The following is a 22,347-nucleotide window of genomic DNA, read 5'->3' as shown; positions in this document are numbered from 1 at the left end:
CTCTGAAGCCTGGAATGCTGTCGTTGTTAAAATAAAGCATAATTTGCTTTTTATTTTGGCATTGGTATTGGAAGGGAGCCAAGTACAATGTCTATTTGCTATTGTAAGGTGGAATGGTGCACATTTTAAATGTTTGTAGATGTTCAGATAATCGTGTTATATTCGTAGAGGCATAATCAGAGAAATACAACCCTTTGGCCCATCTGATCTATGCTAATCACAGCAAGCCAACCATAAGATCTTCCCCAGTAGCCAGCATTTGGCCCATAACCTTCCAAACTCCTCGACTCCATGTACATATCCAATTACCTCTTCAGTGTTGCAATTAGTTGCCTTGAACATTTCCTCCAGCAGCTCGTTACAGATAGCCACTATGTTCTGTGTATATGTAAATAAGTTAAATCACAGGTATCTTAAATCTCCTCTCACTTTTATCTGTGCCCTCTAGTTTTTCATTCCACAGCCATGGGGAAAGAACTATTAACTTTCATTTTATCTATACCCCTCATGGTTTTATGAACATCCATTAGGTCACCCCTCATTCCTCTGTATTCCAAGGAATAAAGTTCCAGTGTGGTCAACTTCTCCATATAACTCAGGTCCTCTAGTCCAGGCAGTGCCTTTGTAAATCTCTTCTGTGCCCTTGTGAGATTTAAAATCTATTTTAATCCTATTATTCTTTTTCTATTTTAACTGCAACTAAAATTTTGGTGCTTAAATGGTATTTGTTTGAAATGGTTTTATGCATGTAGAAATAGTGTTAGTTTCCTTAAATTACATTTTCTTTGGGGAGGATTTAACTACGGAAGACATGCAATTTGTTTTGCTTTCCACTTGAAGGATGAGGAAGAATCTTTGAATGAAGTTGGTTATGATGATATTGGTGGATGCAGAAAACAGCTTGCTCAGATCAAGGAGATGGTTGAGCTGCCTCTTCGGCATCCTGCACTTTTCAAAGCTATTGGTGTCAAGGTAAGGATAATGTTCTTCCTCTTAAAATTCCTTTTTGATGGGTATTTAAAAGAAGTTAGAAGTTTATATTTGCGGTATTGCAGTTGCAGTAAATTTCAAAATTCTATTTCACCATTTTTTAAGTAAAAAGGGTCCTTTAGTTGTTTCATGTCTTTTTTGTAATTTAAGTTCAAATATTTTCTGACACTTAATTTATATGTGCAGTTGAATCATTATATAAAATCTCAACTTGCTCCCATTTCTCAATGTAGCCTCCGCGAGGTATTCTCTTGTATGGGCCCCCTGGAACTGGCAAGACCTTAATTGCTCGTGCAGTTGCAAATGAAACTGGTGCATTTTTCTTCCTTATCAATGGTAAGATACTACTTTACTGTCAAGCTAAAATGATTGCTGAATGTCTGTGGCTTGAAAGACTAAAAGAGTATTCTCTTAATAGGTTAATGCTTTTTGGTTGTTAATATATGTGCCAGTGATATTAGGAACTGGAGACCAGTGCAATTAAGCATGAATGAGCATGGTTTGTACAATGCTACTGTGCTTTGAAGCCTCAAATGTGCAAAAGGAAGCATATTGAATTGTGATGAAATGCAAAATGTGAAATTTTATATCTTTTGACTTTGATGGTGTGGAGCGTGACTCAGGGAAAAATAGCAAGATTCAAAGTTACTCTCGTGAATTGAAATCTTGATATGGGTGATGTATATCATCTTTTTGGTTTTGAGTATTGTAGATGTGGTTATTATGCTGTGGCCCAAATTTTTCTGAAATAGATTGAGGTTTGACGCAAATCTTGTAGTTTAATGTATCAGTTTTAGATTTGAGTTTTCTCTTGTATTTAGTCTTAAATATTACAATATATCCAAGTGAACATTTGGGGGGGGGGAGGAGTTGAATTGGTCAATGAATGACTGTCAAGTGTATTTGATAAGCTGGTGAACTGGACAAATTTGGAGAATGTGGAGCATAATTAATGGGAGATTGAATAAATCATGAAATGAAATTACTCTTATCCTCATCCTCAACCATGAACAACAAAGTCCCTACTCATTCATTCAACTTTTCTCATGTTTCTACATTTTACAAAATTCAGAGATTCTAACATGTATGTTGGTGGCACAAGACTTCAAGAAATTTTGGGTGCCATTTAATGCATGTATACCCAATTACAATATACTCATCCAGAAGAGTGACACAGTAATGTATTGGTTAGCACACTGTTTTACTGTACTAGTGACCTGGGTTCAATTCCTGCTGCTGCCTATAAGGAGTATGTGCATTCCTCCCCTGACCACATGGGTTTCCTTTGGTGTTCCTGTTTCCTCTTAGTCCAAAGACGTACTAGTTGGGAGGTTAATTGGTCATTATAAATTGTCCTATGATTAAGCTAGGGTTAAATAGAGGGTTGCTGGGTAGTGTGGCTTGAAAGTCTGGAAGGCCTACTTTGTACTGTATCTCAATAATATTAAAAGAAAGTGTACCAGTACAGCATTCCAGTTGGCTGATAATATGTATGGGAAACATTTGAAAATTCGTTAGTCATTGTTGGCACCTACTGATTTTTTTTACCAAAGCAGTAGCAGATAACTAGAGAATCAGCCTGTACTGATTAGTGTTGGCGGCTTTGAGTGTTGTTGCAGTAACCTATTATAGAGCTATGGCATGAGCAATTTCAAGCTGAGTTATTGGCACCATGACAATGTTATTCTAAATTCGTAAGTCACCTACAACAATATTAACTGGGGTTCATTTTGTGGTGGTGGTCTGTTCTTTTTTGGATAACAATATCTAATGTGAATGGACGTTTGTGGGTCGTGGGGGGAGTATGTAACATGCTCTACCAGACAATTAATGTCCCATTATTGTACAATAGTGGAATTTATTTGGTCTTCACAGCAGCTCCCTTTTGCCGTGGCAGCTGTCATGAGTTCCCTCCTCATCTTTTGGATGGCAGGAATTTTATCAAGAGGACCTTTCTCTGTGGATGTTTTAGGCAGTGTCATCCTAATTACCGACCTTGTAGTCAGCAGGTCAGTTTGTTGAACCTATTTGGAGTTTATGAGAGTCTGTTGGAGATGGAACATTTCAGTTGATATCCAAATCAACTCAGTTCTTAAATAAATTCGGCTAGTAATTTGTATAGAACTTGAATATTATATCAGTGCTCCTGAAGTTGAATTCTACTTGGTGGAAAGTGAGTGCTTATTGTAAAGACATTTTTCCATTCTTAGACTGCTAATGCTGTATGTGGTCACACGGAAACATTTTAAGCAGTGCTTTGATAGTCACTAGCACCTATTCGTACATTGGTATAAATTATTATCTTTGAAAGAAAGGTCTGGAGGGGGAAAACTTAAAGTTCAAAAGAAAAACTTCCTTTTTGGACTTGACACTCCAATAGCTTTTAGGAATGCTGGCTTCCCCCTGTAGTCTGTGAAGATAAATGTTTTGAGCTACTGCATTGGGTTGTATGTAAATGTGTGTGTGAGAAAGAGGGTAAAGAGACATGTTAATGAATGAACTGCAGATCAGTGTCAGTGGAGAGAGATTAAAACTTTCTGCCTGGCACTTGTCTTGGTTTTGTGCTAATTACAATAAAGAGTGATCTCATTTGGGGTATATATATCCTCATAGCTGGTGATTTTTTTTAAAAAGACTTGCGATACTCTGATTCATTTTTAACAATTGTACATATGAGGATATGAATAATGTTAAGCTCATCTGATTTAACATGAGATTTGGTGTTCTTTGCATCTGATGATGTAATGCTTAGGTGGTGTCACAGAAGACTGGTGAAAGTAAGCCATAAATGAACTGCTTCTAATTACACAGATTATCTTGAATATTTAAGTATTGCATTGATATTTAATTTCTTCCTTTTTCTTCACTAGTGGCAACTTGATAGTTTTAAATGCTGCATTATTAGAGATCACATTTGCTTAAATGTTTTCTTCTAGGACCTGAGATTATGAGCAAACTTGCAGGAGAATCTGAGAGCAATCTGAGAAAAGCATTCGAAGAGGCTGAGAAAAATGCTCCTGCTATCATTTTTATTGATGAACTAGATGCTATTGCTCCAAAGAGGGAAAAGGTATATACTGAATTTAATTTGGGTGCTAGTATTATTAGCTGTTTCTATAAATTGTTTTTGGTAACACTATTTTTAATTCTATAGTCCATTCTGATTCAGTTGTTGCATCATTTGCAGATTTGAAATACTGGCACTGATTTTAAGCTTCCTGTTGCAGGGACTTTTCTTTACTAACATTTAGAAATACTTTGAATGCTAGCAACTAAAGTCATTGATGTTGGAACTTTAATCAGATGTTTTTTCCCTGAAAGTATATAAGTCTAAATCATATATTAGATTTGTCTGTCACAGTGTTCTTGTTTGTTAACATACATTTGTAAACCTATTTCCAATAACTCCATTATTTTCGTTCTCATCAGGCTAGGCAGAAAATGTTATATGATTGTATTTCCACAGCTAGTAGGAATGACACATGACAAAATAAATGATGTAGCCTATTGATGTAAGCTGAGGTATAGATGTTACTTTTTCTAAATCTGCCTTGGGCGGATGTTCCCATACCTATGGATTCACTTTCAAGGTCACTTCATCTCCTGTTCTCAATATTTATTGCTTATTTATTTATTATTGTTGTTTGTTTATTTTTGTATTTGCTCAGTTTGTTGTCTTTTCCATACTGGTTGAACACCCAAGTTAGTGTAGCCTTTCATTGATCCTGTTTTGGTTCTATGGATTTATTGAATATGCTCAAAGAAAATGCATTTCAGGGTTGTATATGGTGACATATATGTACTTTGATAACAAATTTACTGTGAACTTTTTGAACTTTGATAACATTATGAGCATGTCACTTGAGAGAAAATTTATTCCCTCAATCTGGACCAAACTGAGACCCCAGGAGTTGTTGGAATGGATTTTGCACATCTGGTTTACCTGTGAGTACCTACACCATATTAAGGTTGATGTGATATATTTGATTATTTTGTGGATATGAAGACTTTTGTATTAATTGCATATATAATTTTAATCCTTGTACGGTAGAAACAATTATTAACTGGTATTGATTGTGCTGAATTTCTGTTACATATGGTTTCTGGTCCTTGGGACTGTGGCTCCCTGTAAATGTGGTGGAATGTGTTATGTCGTTTGAGGAAATGTGGAGAGAAGGGAAATAGTTACAGACACTTGAGGATGAGGAGCTTGCAGAAGCTGAGGAAATAAAATGGGTATGCGAAACAAAGCATGACCGCTGTTTAATAGAGCTGGTACATAGTAAATGTTGGGGTGGGAACATACCTCTGCTGCTAGTTTCTGTGATTATTTGACCTTCATTAATGATCTACTGCTAACATTGTTTATTATAGCAATGGCTAGTTTTCTTTGCTGGTATTTCCTGATTGTTTGAGAATGTATGATTAGTATCCTGAGATTTGCAATAGCTAATGAAGGAAGGAAAAAGTGAAAGTGTGCATATTTGGAAAATGGAACAATGGATTTTTGATGTAATAATACTGAGGTAGCACGATGGCTTTGCTGACAAGCTGGAAAAGGCCATGAGAGAAATGGATCTGTCAATGTGTGTGATAGGGGCTAGATAGGTAATAAATGTATGTAGTTGAGTGGTTATTATTGAACTAATACAGAACACAGTATTCTGGGGCTTGTGGAGGGGAGTTGCATTTTCTTAAAATAATAAAGTGTGAGCAAACTTTATTACGTATCGCAGATTTTTTGGTAGATGCTTTGAGTAGCTGTATGCCTTATAATTCAGAGGCTTGGTTCTGTGATTCAGAGACGTCCAAGGATTTTAAATTTGTTTAAGTTGGATTTAAAGTTTGTCCCAAAATAGTGAAAGCCTGTCTGGTTTAGGAATGTTCTGAGGGAAAGAAATTTCCACTTTTCACCTTTTTGGAGCCGTTGACATTGAAGACATCTCATAAGTGAAGAATCAAAACAGCAGAGAAGACTATTTGACCGGAAGTTAGAAACTGGCATGATCACTGGAAAATTCTAAGTGATAATAGAGCAAAGTAAAGATTCCAGGTCAAGATTGAGAGAGGTAGCAGTTCAACAGAGGAAACTGAAGTTAATGGATATAGTTGGTAATGAGACTCAAAAGATGAAAAAAAATAAAAATGCCTATCTTCATGGTATTACTTCATGTTAAAAAAAAATCTGAAGACTTTTCATCCATGCTTTCATTGGTTGAAATATACAGATCCTAATCTAAAAGCTGAATTTACTCAATATCACACGAGGGAATGGATGTGTTGAAGAAAACTCAAATTTAGGGCAACAAGTATTTGAGAGACTCCAAATCATTTTTGTTTTCACCTGTCTTTACTCTCTCTTCTAATTATATTCCTTGCTAGTTATCTTTCTACCTGTCTAACCTTGTGTTCAAATTACGCTACCTTGCATTTTGGCACATTCTAAGTCCTGCAGTTGATTTAATTAATTAATTTTAAATCTAAGGCCACTATATATAATTTCATTTTGTCCAAGTTCCATTTCTTTCCTAGTAATAGATTGCATATTGTGCATTAGTAACAATCCCTAAATTATTTTGTTAACTGATGTTTGGTAAGTCAATTGCTTCCCTTTTCTTTATTTAAATTTGCAGACTCATGGCGAAGTGGAACGTCGCATTGTGTCACAACTCCTCACCTTGATGGATGGTTTGAAGCAACGTGCTCATGTAATTGTTATGGCAGCTACAAATCGGCCAAACAGCATTGATCCTGCTCTTAGAAGATTTGGTAGGTTGAAACTTCTTTGCTCATGTTTGTTAGAGACATGTTTTATGTCTGTAATTATGGTACAAGAGTAATTGGCTTAACAATTTAACTTGCAGGACGGTTTGATAGAGAGGTGGACATTGGTATTCCTGATGCCACAGGTCGATTGGAAATCCTGCAAATTCACACAAAGAACATGAAGTTGGCAGATGATGTAGACCTTGAGCAGGTCTGTAAATTAAAATGTGTTTAATTGTTGATTTCAAGTTCACACATCCTTTTCCTATTCAAAATAACAAACACAAGTGGCAGAAATATATATGGCTTTTTTGTTACATTTCCAGTGTTTTAAAAATATTTTTGCATGAAAACATCAAGAGTCAGTAATAATAGGCCATTTGGCCTGCTGTAATATTCAGTGTCATCGTGGCAGTCATCCAAATTCAGGACCTTACCTCAAATACTATCCTGCTTTTTGTTGGCCCCTTCCTGTAACACTATGACCAAAAGACAGGAGCGGAATTAAGCTATCATGGCTGATTTACTATCCCTTCCAATCCCATTCTCCTGCCTTCCCTCCATAACCTTTCTATGCCCTGACTTATCAGGAACCTATCAACCTGCACTTTAAATGTACTGAGTGTCTTGTCCCCCACAGTCATCCATGAATTACACAGATTCACCACCTACTGGCTAAAGAAGTTCATCCTCATTGCTGTTCTAAACGGATATCCCTCTATTCTGAGGCTGTGCCCTCTGGTCCTAGACTTCCCCCACCATAGGAAACATCCTCTCTGCATCCACTCTATCTAGGCCTTTCAACATTTGATAGGCTTCATTTGATTTCATTCATGCAATGACATGCATCCACTCTATCTAGGCCTTTCAACATTTGAGATCCTGCTCATTCTTCAGCGAGTACAGGCCCAGAGCCATCAAATGCTCCTCATACATTAACCCTTTTATTCGTGGAATAATTCTTTTGATCCTCCTCTAAACCTTCTCCATTGCTAGTACCCCTTTTTTTTAAGATAAGGACCACAAAGCTGCTTACAAGACTCCCAAGTGCTGTCTGATCAATGCTTTATGAAGCTTCAGCATTACACCCTTACTCTTGTATCCTAGTCCCCTCAAAATGAATGCTAACATTGTATTTGCCTTTCTAACCTGCATGTTAACCGTAAGGGAATCCTGTAGGAGGACTCCCAATTCTCTTTACGCCACCTGATTTTTGAATTTTTCTCTCTGTTTTTAAAAAAAAAGCCTATGCCTTTATTCCTTCCGCCAAAGTGCATGACCATACACTTCCCTACACTATATTCCATCTGCCTCTTCTGTGCTCAAAATCTAAGTCCTTCTGTAGGCTCTCTGCTTCCTCAATGTTGCCTGCCCCTCCACCTATCTTTGTATTGGCCACAAACCTGTCCACAAAATCTTCAATTCTGTCATCCAGGTCATTGACATACACTGCGCAAAGAAGCGGCCCTAATACCAACCCCCGTGGAACACCGGTAGACAACCAGAAAAGGTTGCCTTTATTCCCACTCGTTGCCTCCTGCCAGTCAACCAATCTTCTGTCCGTGCTAAAATCTTTCCTCAAATACCATGACCTCTAATCTTATTAAGCAGCCTCATATGCCGCACGTTGTCAAAGGCCGCCTGAAAATCCAGGTAACCAACATCCACACTCTCCTTTGTCTATCTTGTCTGTTATTTCCTCAAATATCAAAGAATTCCAACAGATACAACATTTCCCCTTAAGGAAACCATGCTGACTTTGGCCTTTTTTATCGTGTGCCTCCAGAACACTGGACGTTTCAAGAGTCTGTATTTTTAGTTTTGTATACTAGTCAGCAAATTAACAGTGAGAATAATGATTGAGTTACTCTTTCCTAACTTATGTCAAAACTTGATCATAATTTTATGCACATCTGTTTGTACTTTTGAATCTTTAATTTTTTTCCTTTGGAACTTCTTGCTTTAGGTTGCTAATGAAACTCATGGCCATGTTGGAGCTGATTTGGCTGCCTTATGCTCTGAAGCTGCTCTTCAGGCTATTAGAAAGAAGATGGATGTTATAGATCTGGAAGATGAGACCATTGATGCTGAAGTTATGAATTCACTTGCTGTTACTATGGATGATTTCAGGGTAGGACTTTTTAATGAAGGCATTAAACTCTTGTTGTATTTTAAGCTAATTTAATTTCTGCAATTAAAATTCTCATTGTTTGCAGTGGGCTTTGAGCCAGAGCAATCCTTCAGCACTGCGCGAAACTGTGGTAGAAGTGCCTCAAGTAACGTGGGAAGACATTGGTGGATTAGATGATGTGAAGAGAGAACTACAGGAACTTGTACAAGTAAGGTCTTGGTTTTTTGATTTGCAAATTGTGTGATAAATATTTTAATTGAGTTGTAAATTTGGTTGAAAGACTGATAAATGTTATAATTTTGAAATCAAATAGTGCTATTATTATCTTTAATTTCATAAAATCCAACTACATTGCTTTAATAGTGATATATAGCGAATGTTTTCATAGTTTGCCTTTCTCTTATCTCAGTTGAAGATCTGTTCTTGCTGAGGTGCACTTTCACAGGGAAAGCAAATTTCATTCCTACTGATGGATTTAAAAAATGTATTGAGATTATTTGATTGTTGTGAACATAACTACTACATCTAGCAGACAGCCTGAATGTCTTGACCCTTAGTTGTTTACTGTTTATATTAATGATCAGGAGGAGGGACAAAATGTAAGATTTTCAAGCTTGCTGTTTATTTGGAAAATAGCTGGGCAGACCTGATTCCTCAATGATATATTTGTGGATTAGATAGTTGGGGTAATCCTGGCAAATGGAGTTTGATATGAAGTGCAAAGGCAAGGTCTTCAATCAGAGAGCTCAAAAAGGGTGACTGTATTTGCCATACATACATGTATTTACATGGTGTGTTGACGTGACATGCAACCAAAAAATTCAATTCTAAAGAATTACGTTTTTAAAAAAGGAAATGCAATAAAATGTGTATAAATACATTAATACTGTATGTATTTGCAATGTAAACAACATTGTATAAGCAGATTTTATCTTGATGTCAAGAGAAAGCAAATGAGTGAAGTTCAGAGGGTTAGTAGATACATCAAACACATGATTGAGAAGACAAATGGTATATTGATCTTAATTGGGAAGGGGATTGAGAAGACAAATGGTATATTGATCTTTATTGGGAAGGGATTGGAGTTTATAAGACTTGAGATTTTGTTAATATACCCAGCATTGGTGAGGCTACACCTAGAATACTGTGCAGTTTTGGATCTCTTGCCTAAAGGATATGGTAGTAATCGAGGCAGTCCATAAGAAATTCATCAAATTAATGTCTGGGATGAGGGGGTTGTTCTATCAAAGACACTAGGGAGTTTGGGCTTAATGTCAACTGGTTTGGTTTGCTGTCTCTGCAAATTAATAGGTTTGAAATTGTTCCTGGCAAGTTACTCTTCACTAAATCTGAAAGTACAAACTAGCTTTTCTGGTGTTCACCTTCTGATACCATTTGTTACATATTTGGTTTGCTGCTATTATTTTTCACCATGATTGTGCTATTGTTGTATGCACCTCTGCCTAAACCTGCATTTACTGTTATAAGATTAGTAATACTGCCACTAGCGATTTCTGATGGTTGTTTTTCTTTCAGTTATAGTGATTGGCAGGTCAGCTTTTTACAATTACTGTAAAATTCAATACCTAAAACTATACTGCATCCATTTGTGTTGTGAGGCTATGTACAGGTGGGGCCTCGGCGCGGCGCTGCACTTCCACTTCACCCGTAGCACAGCGGCCGCCATGACCAGGGAGGCCCTAGGTCCCTGGGCGCACCAGTGGGTCTGGTTCACTGAGGAGCATGTCATCCAGTGCTTCAGGCAGCACCATTACAACCAGCAGCCATTCACCAGCTTGCCGCTTGCATGTGACTGGCTCAACTACTGCCAGCACTACGACAACCTTGTAGGTCAGGCACTGGGGAGCAAAATAGTTCTACACTTGCAAACAAAGCTAAGGTTTGCATTTTTCAAATCAGAATTTTGATAGAATTGGTGGAATTTTAACACTTGATTTACGAAAACGTCATTCAATTCCTCATTAATGAAGTTTTATTTGCTATCATTTTAATTTTTCATATCTGTATCAAGTAAACCTGTGTAGCAGGGCGTTAAGTTGGCCTAAAGGTGTGGTCGACCCTTCCCTTGCGATTCGCCCCAGGTCCGGCTGATCTGGCTGGTAGCACCTGGTAAGGGTCCCTTGCTCGGGGTTACGAGCGATGGCCAGCGGCGGACCCAGCGGGAGACTGGTGGGGAAGGCGGAAGAGCTACGACCTTGGAAGACAGTGGTTGCTTTGCAAGCAGATGATTTACCAAGAAGAGAGGTGGTGATCTCTCTAAACTCACCCGGCAGAAGGCAAAGACAAACCACTGCTGTAACCTGCCAAGTACACGATTTCCCAACATGTCAGTCTCAATAAAGGATCAAAACTACGACATTAATGTAGCCACGAATAACAGTAATGGAATGGCGTCCGGCAACAGTAGGAATGAGGCTAACAGGGGCGTCATCAAGCGAAAACCTCATGTCAGGATAGCTACGTGAAATATTAGATCTCTTATACGAGGTAAACTAGAAAATGTGGTTATGGAAATGAAAAGACTGAAGATAAACATACTTGGACTATATGAAATGAGATGGATGGGGGATTGACTCAAAAGGGATGATGAATACCAACTGATCCATTCAGGAGGAAGTGAACATAAGCACGTAGTTGGAACCTCTGTAGACAAGGAAACAGCGAGAACTATCAAAGGCAGTGTATCCATTAACAAAAGAGTGATGATTAGAATCTTGGCTAAACCATTTGACATTAACATCATACAGGTCTTATGTGCCTACCATGGATGACGAAGAGGTCGATATGGTCTACGGAGAAGTTGAAAAGCTAATGAAAAAGACTAAAAACAACGGAGTAACTGTGATTCTTAGTGATTTTAATGCCAAAGTTGGCAGCGCAAGAGAAATTTTGACTGTAGGACCCTTTGGGCTTGGGGAAAGAAACAACCGCAGAGAAAGACTGGTTGAATTTGCAAAAGCTAACAAACTAATGATTGCGAACTCCTGGTACAGTCTGCCAAAACGGAGACTGTACACGTGGACCAGTCCTGATGGTTCAGTAAAAAACCAGACTGACTATATTTTAGTACCCAATTGGTTCAGGGATGGAGTGAAGCAGGTGAAAACGTACCCTGGTACTGACTGTTATACAAATCACAACCCTGTGGTATTGGACATGAGTGTGTGTTTGAAGAAGATGAGAAAGGCGAAACCATCAAATAAGATGGACTTTGATTTACTCATTATGGATGAAGCAAAAAAGATCAAATATTTGGGCAAAACGGAGAATAGATTTTCAGTCTTAGATGACGAGGGTAGCAACATGGCAGTGGAAAACATCTGGGAAGAGTTTAAGACAACAGTGATAGAAGTTGTGGAAAAGACTTTGGGATTTCGGAAAAAGAGCAAAAGACATAACCCTTGGTTCACCGATGAATTGAGAAGGTTAACTGAAGAAAGAAGAAAGATAAAACATCAGGATAATGGACGCTACAAAGCCCTACACTGCTTAATTCAAAGAAAATGTAAGGAAGCGAAAGAGAATTGGATGAATGAACAGTGTGAAGAAATTGAGCATTATGAACGAAGTTATGATTATAGAGGCCTTCACCAAAAGGTAAAAGATATGACGAAATTAAAGAGAACCATGCCATCAGCTGGGTGTATTGAAGATGGTAGTGGTAATCCATGCTATGAAAAAGAAGAGATCGTGGACAGATGGGTTGAGTACATCTCAGAATTATTTGAAGATAGCAGGATTGAGGACTTACCAGAATTAAATCAAATGACTAATCAACCTAAAATATTGATGTCAGAGATGGGAAGTGTGATTTGGAGTCCAAAAGTCAGAAAGGCGGCCGGTGAAGATGAGATTTCCACTGAAACTCTGAAATCACTTGGTCTGAGGGGAAAAACGAACCTTTTAGGGATATTAAACAACAGTTATATGACAGAAAATCTTCTGGAGGACTGTCTCAAATCGGTATTTATCGACTTAGCAAAAAAGCCAAGGATGATAAAATGTAACGGACACAGGACGATAAGCATAATGTCTCACTACATCAAGCTACTGTTGAAAATAGTATTTGGCAGAATGAAGGTACAATCAGCGATGAAATTGGAGAAACACAGTTTGGTTTTTGTAAAGGCTCAGGAACAAGGGAAGGAATATTTGCAATGAGAAACATCATGGAGAGATGCATTGAGGCACAAAGGACCATCTACTTACGCTTTATTGACTATGAAAAGGCTTTTGATAAGTAAGACACGAGAAAGTAATAGAGGTGCTGAACAAGTACCATCTGGGATGGGAGAATGTGCATATAATAAGGAACATATTGCAAACAGAAAGCGGCAGTTGGTAGAAAATGAGCTATCACCATGGTCATGTATTAAAAGAGGCGTAGGGCAAGGCTGTGTTGGCTTGCTGGATTTGTTCAACCTCTACGGAGAATGGATTTTTTGGGAATGCGACCATCAGGAGACAGGTATTCCAGTCGGAGGCCGGAAGATGGATAACGTCATGTATGCAGATGACACCGCATTGTCAGCTGACAGCGAATGCGAACTGCATATTATGCTGAATAAAGTGAATGAGAAAAACCTTGACTACGGACTAAAAATCAACCCTAAGAAAACAAAATCAATGGTGGTAAGCAAAACACACACTAAAGACTCATTCATGATGGTATCATTGCAAGTGAATGGACAAGCCATTGAACAGGTGCAAAAGTTTGAACATCTTGGCAGTTGTCTGACAGATGATGGGAGATGTGAAGTTGAGCTCAGAAGGAGAATAAGTACGGCTAAGACCCAGTTCATGAAGCTAAAAGATCTACTATGCAATCGAAAGGTATACATCCAAAGTAGAATCCACTTTCTCAGGTGTTACATATGGTCAGTGCTGAGGTATGGATCAGAAACATGGACCCTGAAGAAGGATGACATGAAACGAATTAATGCTTTTGAAATGTGGTGCTATCGACGAATGTTGAAGATCAGCTGGGTAGAGAAGGTTTCAAATGAGAGGGTTTTGTTTGAAGTTGATAGACCAGGGATATTGCTGGAGAAGATTATGAAGTTAGAAGTTGCTTATTGTGGACACATTATGCGGAAAGATAACGTCTTGTCGGACTTGCTATATGGAAAGGTGGAGGGAAAGAAAGGAAGAGGAAGGCAAAGAACAACGTGGCTGGATAACATCAAGGATTGGACCAAGCTGGACTAGACTAGGGATGTTGTGGACAGAGTGAGATGGAAGGAAATCGTCTGCCAACTGGAGATTCCAGATGCGACGTAACGATGATAGTGATTTTTGTCTTTTTATTTTAAGATACTTTTTTTTAGCTTTTTAAAAATTAAACTTTCTAGAACATTTTGTGCACAGCCTTGGTCACTGCAAGCTTATCCCATTATGGTGGCTTTTTGATCAAATTTATTTCTACATTCTCCTGTGATTTTAATTACCTAATGTTTATCAACCCAAGTCATCATTTTGCTTTACACCTTGTACATTGTTCTTCTTAAATTTTTCCTGTAATGAATTTTGCCACTGCATTCCCCTTCTCCTAAATTTGTAATCGTCATTTGATTAATGACCAATTTATTGTCCGGGTATTCTCTTCTTTGCCTTGTTGACGCAAACCATCCAAATAGAAAACAACTGCTTTCCCCTGTATTAGTGTGTCCTGTATTGTATATGCGAATTAACTGGAGATTTAATTGCACTTGCTTGTTAAATTGTGTGTGGCACCATTGTTAACTTCATCTTGCCCAGGTTGGGCTACTTAATGATTTTTGTGTTTAAGTGTATGGGTTTGATTTGTTTCTAACAGTACCCTGTTGAGCATCCTGACAAGTTCCTGAAGTTTGGCATGACCCCTTCAAAAGGTGTACTATTCTATGGGCCACCTGGTTGTGGTAAAACCTTGCTGGCAAAAGCCATTGCGAATGAATGCCAGGCCAACTTTATTTCGATCAAAGGACCAGAGCTGCTTACCATGTGGTTTGGTGAATCAGAAGCTAATGTCCGAGAAATATTTGATAAGGTATGTAATGAAAGTGCAAAAGAGAAAATTCCATGAAGCTTTTGTCTAAACTTTTTAATATCATTATTGTTTCTCAGTATTTCAGCTCTGTGCAAGATGATTTTTCATTAAATTGACAGTTGACAGACAATTGCACTTGTCGACAAAAACAGAAAACTATTCATCTGGTGTTTGTGCATCCAGAATTCTCATGCAACCAGCAAAAATTAACAAGAATATTAAGCAAATTCATGAAATTTTTCAAAAAGACCACTTACTTAATTTCTTTTGAATAAATAAAATGGCGTTTTTGAGTATCTAAAATAATGAATGAATTGTACTGCTCTTTTGACATTTAGGGTTAAGTGCACTAAGTTTGTGATAGCTTAGGCAAGGCTATGTGTAACGTTTGTGTAGCTTACATAGGATTATATGGGATTTCTGAAAATTAGGTCAAATATTGAGTTTTATTTCAAGTATGATGCAAAATAGGCTTGAAAATACATTAGTGATTTCCAGTTGATTAGCAGCAGCTTCCTTTGAAGACAGCACTTTGATGTGATGGTGAGAACAGACAAATTTGATTTATTTTTGCTGTATTTTACATTTATACAGTTAGCATTAGAGTACAAAACATTCCTTAAAGGTCAGTGAGGTACTTTAAAAGGTACGTGTGTGATTTAATTTTTTAGCGATTCTCATGTAACCAGCGCCCTGATGGATAGGGTCATTGAACACTACCGCATAGAAATGGGGTCTTCAGCCCTCTAGTCTTTACTGAAAGTCATATGACTGACAATATACTGTAATGATATTTGGATAAATTTTAATATTTTGGGTTTGATATAGAAGTATTATTTGAAATCTACAAGGTCTAACATAATTATAAGCATCTACATTAATAAATTTAAACTTGCCACATGTCTTCATCCTTGGTTATTTTGTTTCAGCTCTACTAGGTACCAATGATTCATTGCTTTGCTGATTTTAAATAGTAGTTTACACTTTTGTTAATAAGGGCACAAGTGTCCCTAAAAGTAAAACAACATCAGTAAACTTAAAATCTAATTAACAGATTTCCCAAATGGCTAATTTTTTTTTCTGGGAATGACTTAAACCTACTGTGGATACTATTGTTTATTGTGGAGCTCAATGGTGCAGAGATGGTCCTCTGCTGAACAGCAAGTTTTATAAGCCAGGTGGAAGGTAAGGCTAAAGGGGGGTGGGGAGGGGAGGAGGAAGTTTCTAGAATTGGTTCCTATAGAAAATCCATTCTGTGAATGAAGTCGTATAAAGGAAAATACAATAAATTAGATTTGGATTTGATGTGGAACTTCTGAGGGAGTTCTTGGAATTTTGCACTGCCAAAGTAGGCGTTAAGATGGTGCTAGAAAAGCCAAGCTTTGGTGCACTATGTGGGGTTTGGTTGAATCTAACTTTGGTCTTGTAGTAGTTATTTTGACTTTCTTAAATACTGAGTTTCCATGATTTCCACTTCAAGTGATCTGCATTCCTTCTGCACCTGTCAAGATGTTTCCCAAAGATTAGTTGGTCTCAGTTTGGTACGTAATTCTCAGAATATTTGGGTCTGAAAATAAAAATTTACTTCCATGAAAAGGAACCTGTGAATGTATGTTATGACCCTGGGACCTAAAAAATAGTGAGGATATTTAAATTAATTACAGGTTGTGTTTCATGAAATGTCCTTGTTCACTGATTTTGATTTTCTTTCCTGAATTTTGAAATAGATAAAACATCATAACTTGTAGGGACTGAGGGGATAAATGTTTTACTTGGAAAATGCATTCTTTGTTTACTTCCACAATGAACTTTAATTTTTAAAATTTTAAGTAATGTTGTTTGAACTTTAGTGCTTCTTTCTAACAATCACTTTAGCCCCAAGATCTGCCATGTCTAAATGAGCAGGTGTTTACCATATTCTGTATCTGTTTTTAGGCACGTCAAGCTGCCCCTTGTGTGTTATTCTTTGATGAACTTGATTCCATTGCTAAGGCTCGAGGCGGGAATATAGGTGATGGTGGTGGTGCTGCTGATCGTGTCATCAATCAGATTCTGACAGAAATGGATGGTATGTCTACCAAGAAGAATGTCTTTATCATTGGTGCTACCAACCGCCCTGATATTATTGATCCGGCAATTTTGCGCCCTGGGCGCCTTGATCAACTGATTTACATCCCATTGCCTGATGAAAAATCTCGTGGGGCTATTCTAAAAGCTAACTTGAGGAAGTCTCCTATTGCTAAGGCAAGTATGATTAAGTTCTAACATTTGAAATGAAATATTATTTAACAAGTACTTAGGATTATATTGCACTATAATAAAAAAAATTGTGGTAAGTGCAATAGATTCTATATCCTGACTTGTTTTTCACAGATTATACAGATTTATACAATTCCATTTTAGTTTTAACCTGGAATTGTATAAATTGCCTGTTACATTGCAGTATATGTTATTCCGTTCCACCACATCAACTTTATACTCTCCTGAGCATCTAGATATCAATTTAAGTTCATGTTTTCATTTCCCTTGTATGCTGTTTAAGCCTCCTCTTAAATGTATCTACACTTCATTCTGTTTCTGGTTGCAATTTCCATTTTCTTTGCACTTGTTAGGAAAATGTTTACACAGTATTATTTTTATTTTTTTGACTGTCTTAAAATAATTTTCTTCAATACAAGTAGAATGTTAATTATTTAGATTTTTTCTTTTGAGGTCCACATAGTCTACTTATTACTAAGCTGTAATGTTCCTTGATTTCCAAGAGCCAGTGTTATCTAGTAAAATTATTTCTTTATTTTATTAATGTATTTTGCCATATTAATATTACTACTTATTTTGAAAATGGAATTTATCTGCCAATAATTATTTTTCTATTCATTTACAGAACGTGTGAGTTGTCTGTTTCTAATTTTTAAAAAAGGTGATGAGTATTTCTCGTGAAAGTGTTCTCTTAGTTCCAGATTTAGGCGTTAACGATGAAGAAATGCTGGTAATCTTAGGTCAGAGATGCAGATAATTTTAGGTGTCTTCGATGGAAAAAAAAATGTAGTTGATGGTTTGGCTTGTGTATGCAACCTTTCTTTCAGGTTGTAAAGTTTATGGGTTTGGGAGGTATTGTCAAAATATTCTTTTGGTGATTCTCGAGTAACTCTTGCCTTTCCTTTAATTATACAATGGTGTCATAGTCATGAGGTGCAAGAAGCCCTTGTGTGTTAGGGTTGTGCTCCTAGAAAATCATGGTGTTTTGTAATGCAGAGCCATGTCATCTGTGCTTGCATCAAGAAGTGAGGGTAGATCATAAAATTATTTACTTTTTCTCTCCTCACCTTGATTTTGTGGAGGTGACCTTCATTCCCCATCTCTCTTTTTCTGGGTAATATTTTGTGAATTTTTGTTAACCTGCTGGCCATAATTTGGGGATAACCTGTAGAACATAGAAATGGGCCCCTGGGCATGCTGTACAGATGCTGGCCATCAACCACCTACTAATCCTCCACTTTTCATCAACTCCACCCTACTTCAGATTCTACAGTTTACCTTCTCAGTAGGGACAGTTTACTGTGGCAGGTTAACCTACCAGATCATATGTCCTTGGGTGGTCGGAGGAATATGAAGCATTTGCAGCAAAGTTATGTGCAGAACACAAACTCTCCATAGGCAGCAAAAGACCAAACCTCGATCACTGGAATGTTGTGACAGCAGCTCTGTTAGCTGTGTCACTCTGCACTCACTGGTGACCAATTACTGTTTAGGATGATGAATGGGTGCCAGTCAAGTTTTGTCTTGCACAGTACTGTGAGCATTATTAGAACTAGATAGACTCAGGCATTTGACCAATATTCCAAAGTATTCATGACTTGCACTTTGAATGTGGAACAATTTACTGATTACAACACACCAGGAGGCCATTTGGCCCATTGGTTCTATGTCTGCTCCCAGCAGAACAATGTCTGCTCCATCAGTTCCATTTTCCATTCTCCTTGTTTCTTCATAACCCTGCAAGTTTTGTTTGGATGCTCATCATCGCCCTTTTGCTTTTTGGGGGAAGTTAGGTGGGTGACTTGATGCAGAGTTAACAACTTCTGATCTTCTCTTTCACCATAGTATTAATGCGATAGGTTCACTTAATTTCATTCATTGGATGTTGATGGCAGAGGACTTTGCAATTGTAATGACATTGAATTTTAGGGTTAGATGGTTACTTTCTATTTTATTGGAGGTGGTTATTGCCTCTAGTCTGGCATGAATGTTGCATGCTAGGTCTTCCTGCATGTAGGTGTGGAGTGCTTTGTTTTTTGAATTATGAATTGAATGCAATACAACCATCAACAGACATCCTTGTTTCCGACCTGATGGAGGGGGAAGTCACTGAGGTGAAATGGTTTCATGTAAAGCACTGCACTAAGGAACAATATTCTGTGTTGGAGATACTTATCATTCCCAACCGTCATAGTCACTATCCTTTAATTTTTCCTCTATTTTTCATTGAATGTATTTCATGCTGCTGGATTGTTAACGGATGATACTTGATGTATGAAGTTCTTTCCTTTCATAGCCTAATGCCTGAAAGTTTTAAGGCAATTGTGTTGTATGTTTGCACTTTTATCACAATTTTGTTCAAGTTGTAATTCTCTATAGTTGTGATTATTTTGTAGGAAGTAGATTTGGAGTATTTAGCAAAGACCACCAATGGATTTTCAGGAGCTGACCTGACTGAGATCTGTCAACGAGCTTGTAAGCTTGCAATCAGAGAATCAATAGAAAGTGAGATCAGACGTGAACGTGAAAGACAGGGTAACCCTTCAGCAATGGTAGGTTCATAATTTCAGCTGCTAATTACAGTAACTGGATTTTTTAAAACTTAAAAGTAGGTATTTTTACCAATTGCTAAGGATGTTCACCACTGTTTAAAATGGTTCTAAATGCAGGAGGTTGAAGAAGATGATCCAGTTCCTGAAATACGCAAAGATCATTTTGAGGAAGCTATGCGTTATGCACGTCGATCTGTCAGTGACAATGACATTCGAAAATATGAAATGTTCGCACAAACACTGCAGCAGAGTCGTGGATTTGGCAGCTTCAGGCAAGTTATCTGAACTTTATTAATTATAAATTTCTAGATTTTTAGCATGTTCACATTCTGTTTCATTTGGAAAATGATAATCATGTGCTAGTACTTGAGCTGAAGTAGTACTTATTTCTAATTCTGGTTTGGATACAAAATTCCTTTATATTCAATGTCTATAAGTCAGTGATCAAAGTTTGTAATTTAGATGTTTAATGATTATTACTAATAAACATCTTCATATTCGTTAAGGATCTGTGATTTCAAGGAGGATTTATTTGGAAATTTGTTTTATGTCATAGTCTTAATGTTATCTACTTCTTGCAGATTCCCGTCTAGTAGCCAACCTGGAGCAGGACCAAGTCAAGGAACTGGAGGTGGAAGTGGTGGAAATATGTTTAGTGAAGACAATGATGATGATCTGTATGGTTAAACATACACTGTGGACCAAATTTGATCAGGCCAAGTTGTACAATTTCCATTTCTTGGACTGTTACTTTTTTTCCCCCTTCAGTCCATTCGAAGAAGTGTGTGCAGCTTGTCATATCTGGTTCAGGGGCCTCTAATGAACCTATTCTTGATGTTGGATGTGAAGTTAACTGTTCAATCACTGCAGAGTAGTCCATGACTACCTTCTGGGAAACCTGTTTTAATTGATAAGGCAGATTCAGCAGCTTTTGCAGTGGGTATAAGTATCCCGAAAAAAATACAAAATGCTTATGGAACTTCATTTTTTTTATTTCAGTAGGTAACATGATAAATGTATGCATTTGAAAATAAGACTTGAAATGTTATGGAACTTAATATGAATCGATAATAAAATCTCAATTGTTGCACCTCCAATAAAGTACTGTGTTTTGCCTGAATGCTAACCTGCAGTTATAGGTTAAGCTATGTAATCACAAAAGACAGTTGTATAGCTTACCTGTTGCAAGTAAAGTTTTGTGTGCTGTATCATGTTGACATTTGACGAATTGTCAACTGAATTAGTAAAAATCAATTCTGATTTTCAAAATCTAAAATTCATTGCATATAAGACCATAAGACAAAGGAGCAGAAGTAGGCCATTCGGCCCATCGAGTCTGTCAATAATGCTAGTTATGCTAACTTAATATATTTAAATTTTGTCAGTTTTTAAGATTGAAAGTAAAGTAAGCACACTACACAAACCATTTTGGAGTATAGCACAGTGGACATTAGTGTCAAAAGGTTTGTAAAGTTGAATCATCATTAGCTTCTAATAATACAATAAATTTGATTAATTTTCAATACAGTGGATTCCGGTAATTCGGCCAACAGTTAATCGGGCTGGTTGCTTATTTGGGAAAAGAACAAAAATTAATTGAGAAAATAGCCAGAATTTCTTTCATTTATTTGGGACGGGAGATTGTTGCCAAACATTTTCTAACTAATGTCAGTCACGTGCACTTGTGTGGCTGTTCGACACTATACTGTGCTTCAAGTGAACAGTTTTAAATAAGCATCAGCTGCATGAGTTTCTGATCAAAAAGCAGCAATTTTTGTCATTGATGGTTGGGGAAAAATAAGCAGTAAGACAACTTAGGACTGTTTAGCTCACTGCAGTTTCAAGCAAAGGCTTGAAGATGTCAGAAACGTCCAGGAGTGGAAAATGAAACTCTTTGGCTACTTCAAATTAGGAAAACTCAGCAATCATCTTGAATGTTACAATGAACATGAAGATTTTGAAGACGCAATTGTCGAAAACATTGTATGAAGGGAGTCCATTATCTGCACTTGGTTAACTGCGATGATTTTATTTGCATACTGTCAATTAAAGAACACAGCAATGTACACTGGATAAATTCCTTTGTTAACAATTAGGATATAATACAGTTAAACTACTGTAATAGTATTGGCAGTGTTCTGATTTGTTCTCTATTTCATTTAGATACATAATTTGCTACTCAGTTAAGCAGTAGTTTGTCTTTTTATACTGTTATAAGCTGTTTCCATGAAGCTTCAGCTAATTGGGGCAGCTGCTTAATTGGACCAAAATGTACTGGTCTTGAAGTGACCCAATTGACCTGAATCTACTGTCTCCCTTTCCACCTGTAATCTACAGCAACTAGTCACGGGCATATTTCATTCAATTGCTGGGGTATCTCTCCGTCATTTTAAGGGGGGGGGGGAGAAAAGAGTTGCTAAACACTGAAATCTTAACTCCTCCCCTCCCCCACAACTCCACAAGAAATCTGAATTCAGATTCCGTTTCAATTATGCAGCTTTGCTTCCAATGAAGTTGATTTTTTTTAAGCTGGCAAGACTTTGTGAAAATGAAGGGAATCTGGAATATTAGCCATCATACTGCAAATATGATTTGGGCAA

The 22,347-nt window shown here is 37.3% G+C and overlaps 1 protein-coding gene across 2 annotated transcripts in view; it reads left to right on the top strand.

Moving 5' to 3' along the window:
- vcp (valosin containing protein) overlaps positions 1-20,858 on the top strand; it is a 44,410-nt gene extending 23,552 nt beyond the window's left edge. Inside the window, exons 6-17 of one of the 2 annotated variants that reach the window (XM_072252466.1) lie at positions 841-972; positions 1,224-1,326; positions 3,927-4,060; positions 6,624-6,759; positions 6,855-6,967; positions 8,723-8,887; positions 8,973-9,095; positions 14,724-14,936; positions 16,872-17,184; positions 19,596-19,747; positions 19,865-20,019; positions 20,329-20,858. In XM_072252466.1, coding sequence (XP_072108567.1) covers positions 841-972; positions 1,224-1,326; positions 3,927-4,060; positions 6,624-6,759; positions 6,855-6,967; positions 8,723-8,887; positions 8,973-9,095; positions 14,724-14,936; positions 16,872-17,184; positions 19,596-19,747; positions 19,865-20,019; positions 20,329-20,434 — 1,845 coding nt within the window. In that variant the 3' untranslated portion in view covers positions 20,435-20,858. Of the gene's footprint in view, positions 1-840; positions 973-1,223; positions 1,327-3,926; positions 4,061-6,623; positions 6,760-6,854; positions 6,968-8,722; positions 8,888-8,972; positions 9,096-14,723; positions 14,937-16,871; positions 17,185-19,591; positions 19,748-19,864; positions 20,020-20,328 lie in introns of both variants that reach the window. The other variant, XM_072252465.1, reaches the window with a different exon arrangement.
- The last annotated feature ends 1,489 nt before the right edge of the window (positions 20,859-22,347 follow it).

This window comes from Mobula birostris, chromosome 3 (assembly GCF_030028105.1).
Source record: "Mobula birostris isolate sMobBir1 chromosome 3, sMobBir1.hap1, whole genome shotgun sequence".
Taxonomy (NCBI): Eukaryota; Metazoa; Chordata; class Chondrichthyes; order Myliobatiformes; family Myliobatidae; genus Mobula; species Mobula birostris.
The sequence above is the reverse complement of the archived record's forward strand: the minus strand, read 5'-3'. Positions and strand labels throughout refer to the sequence as shown.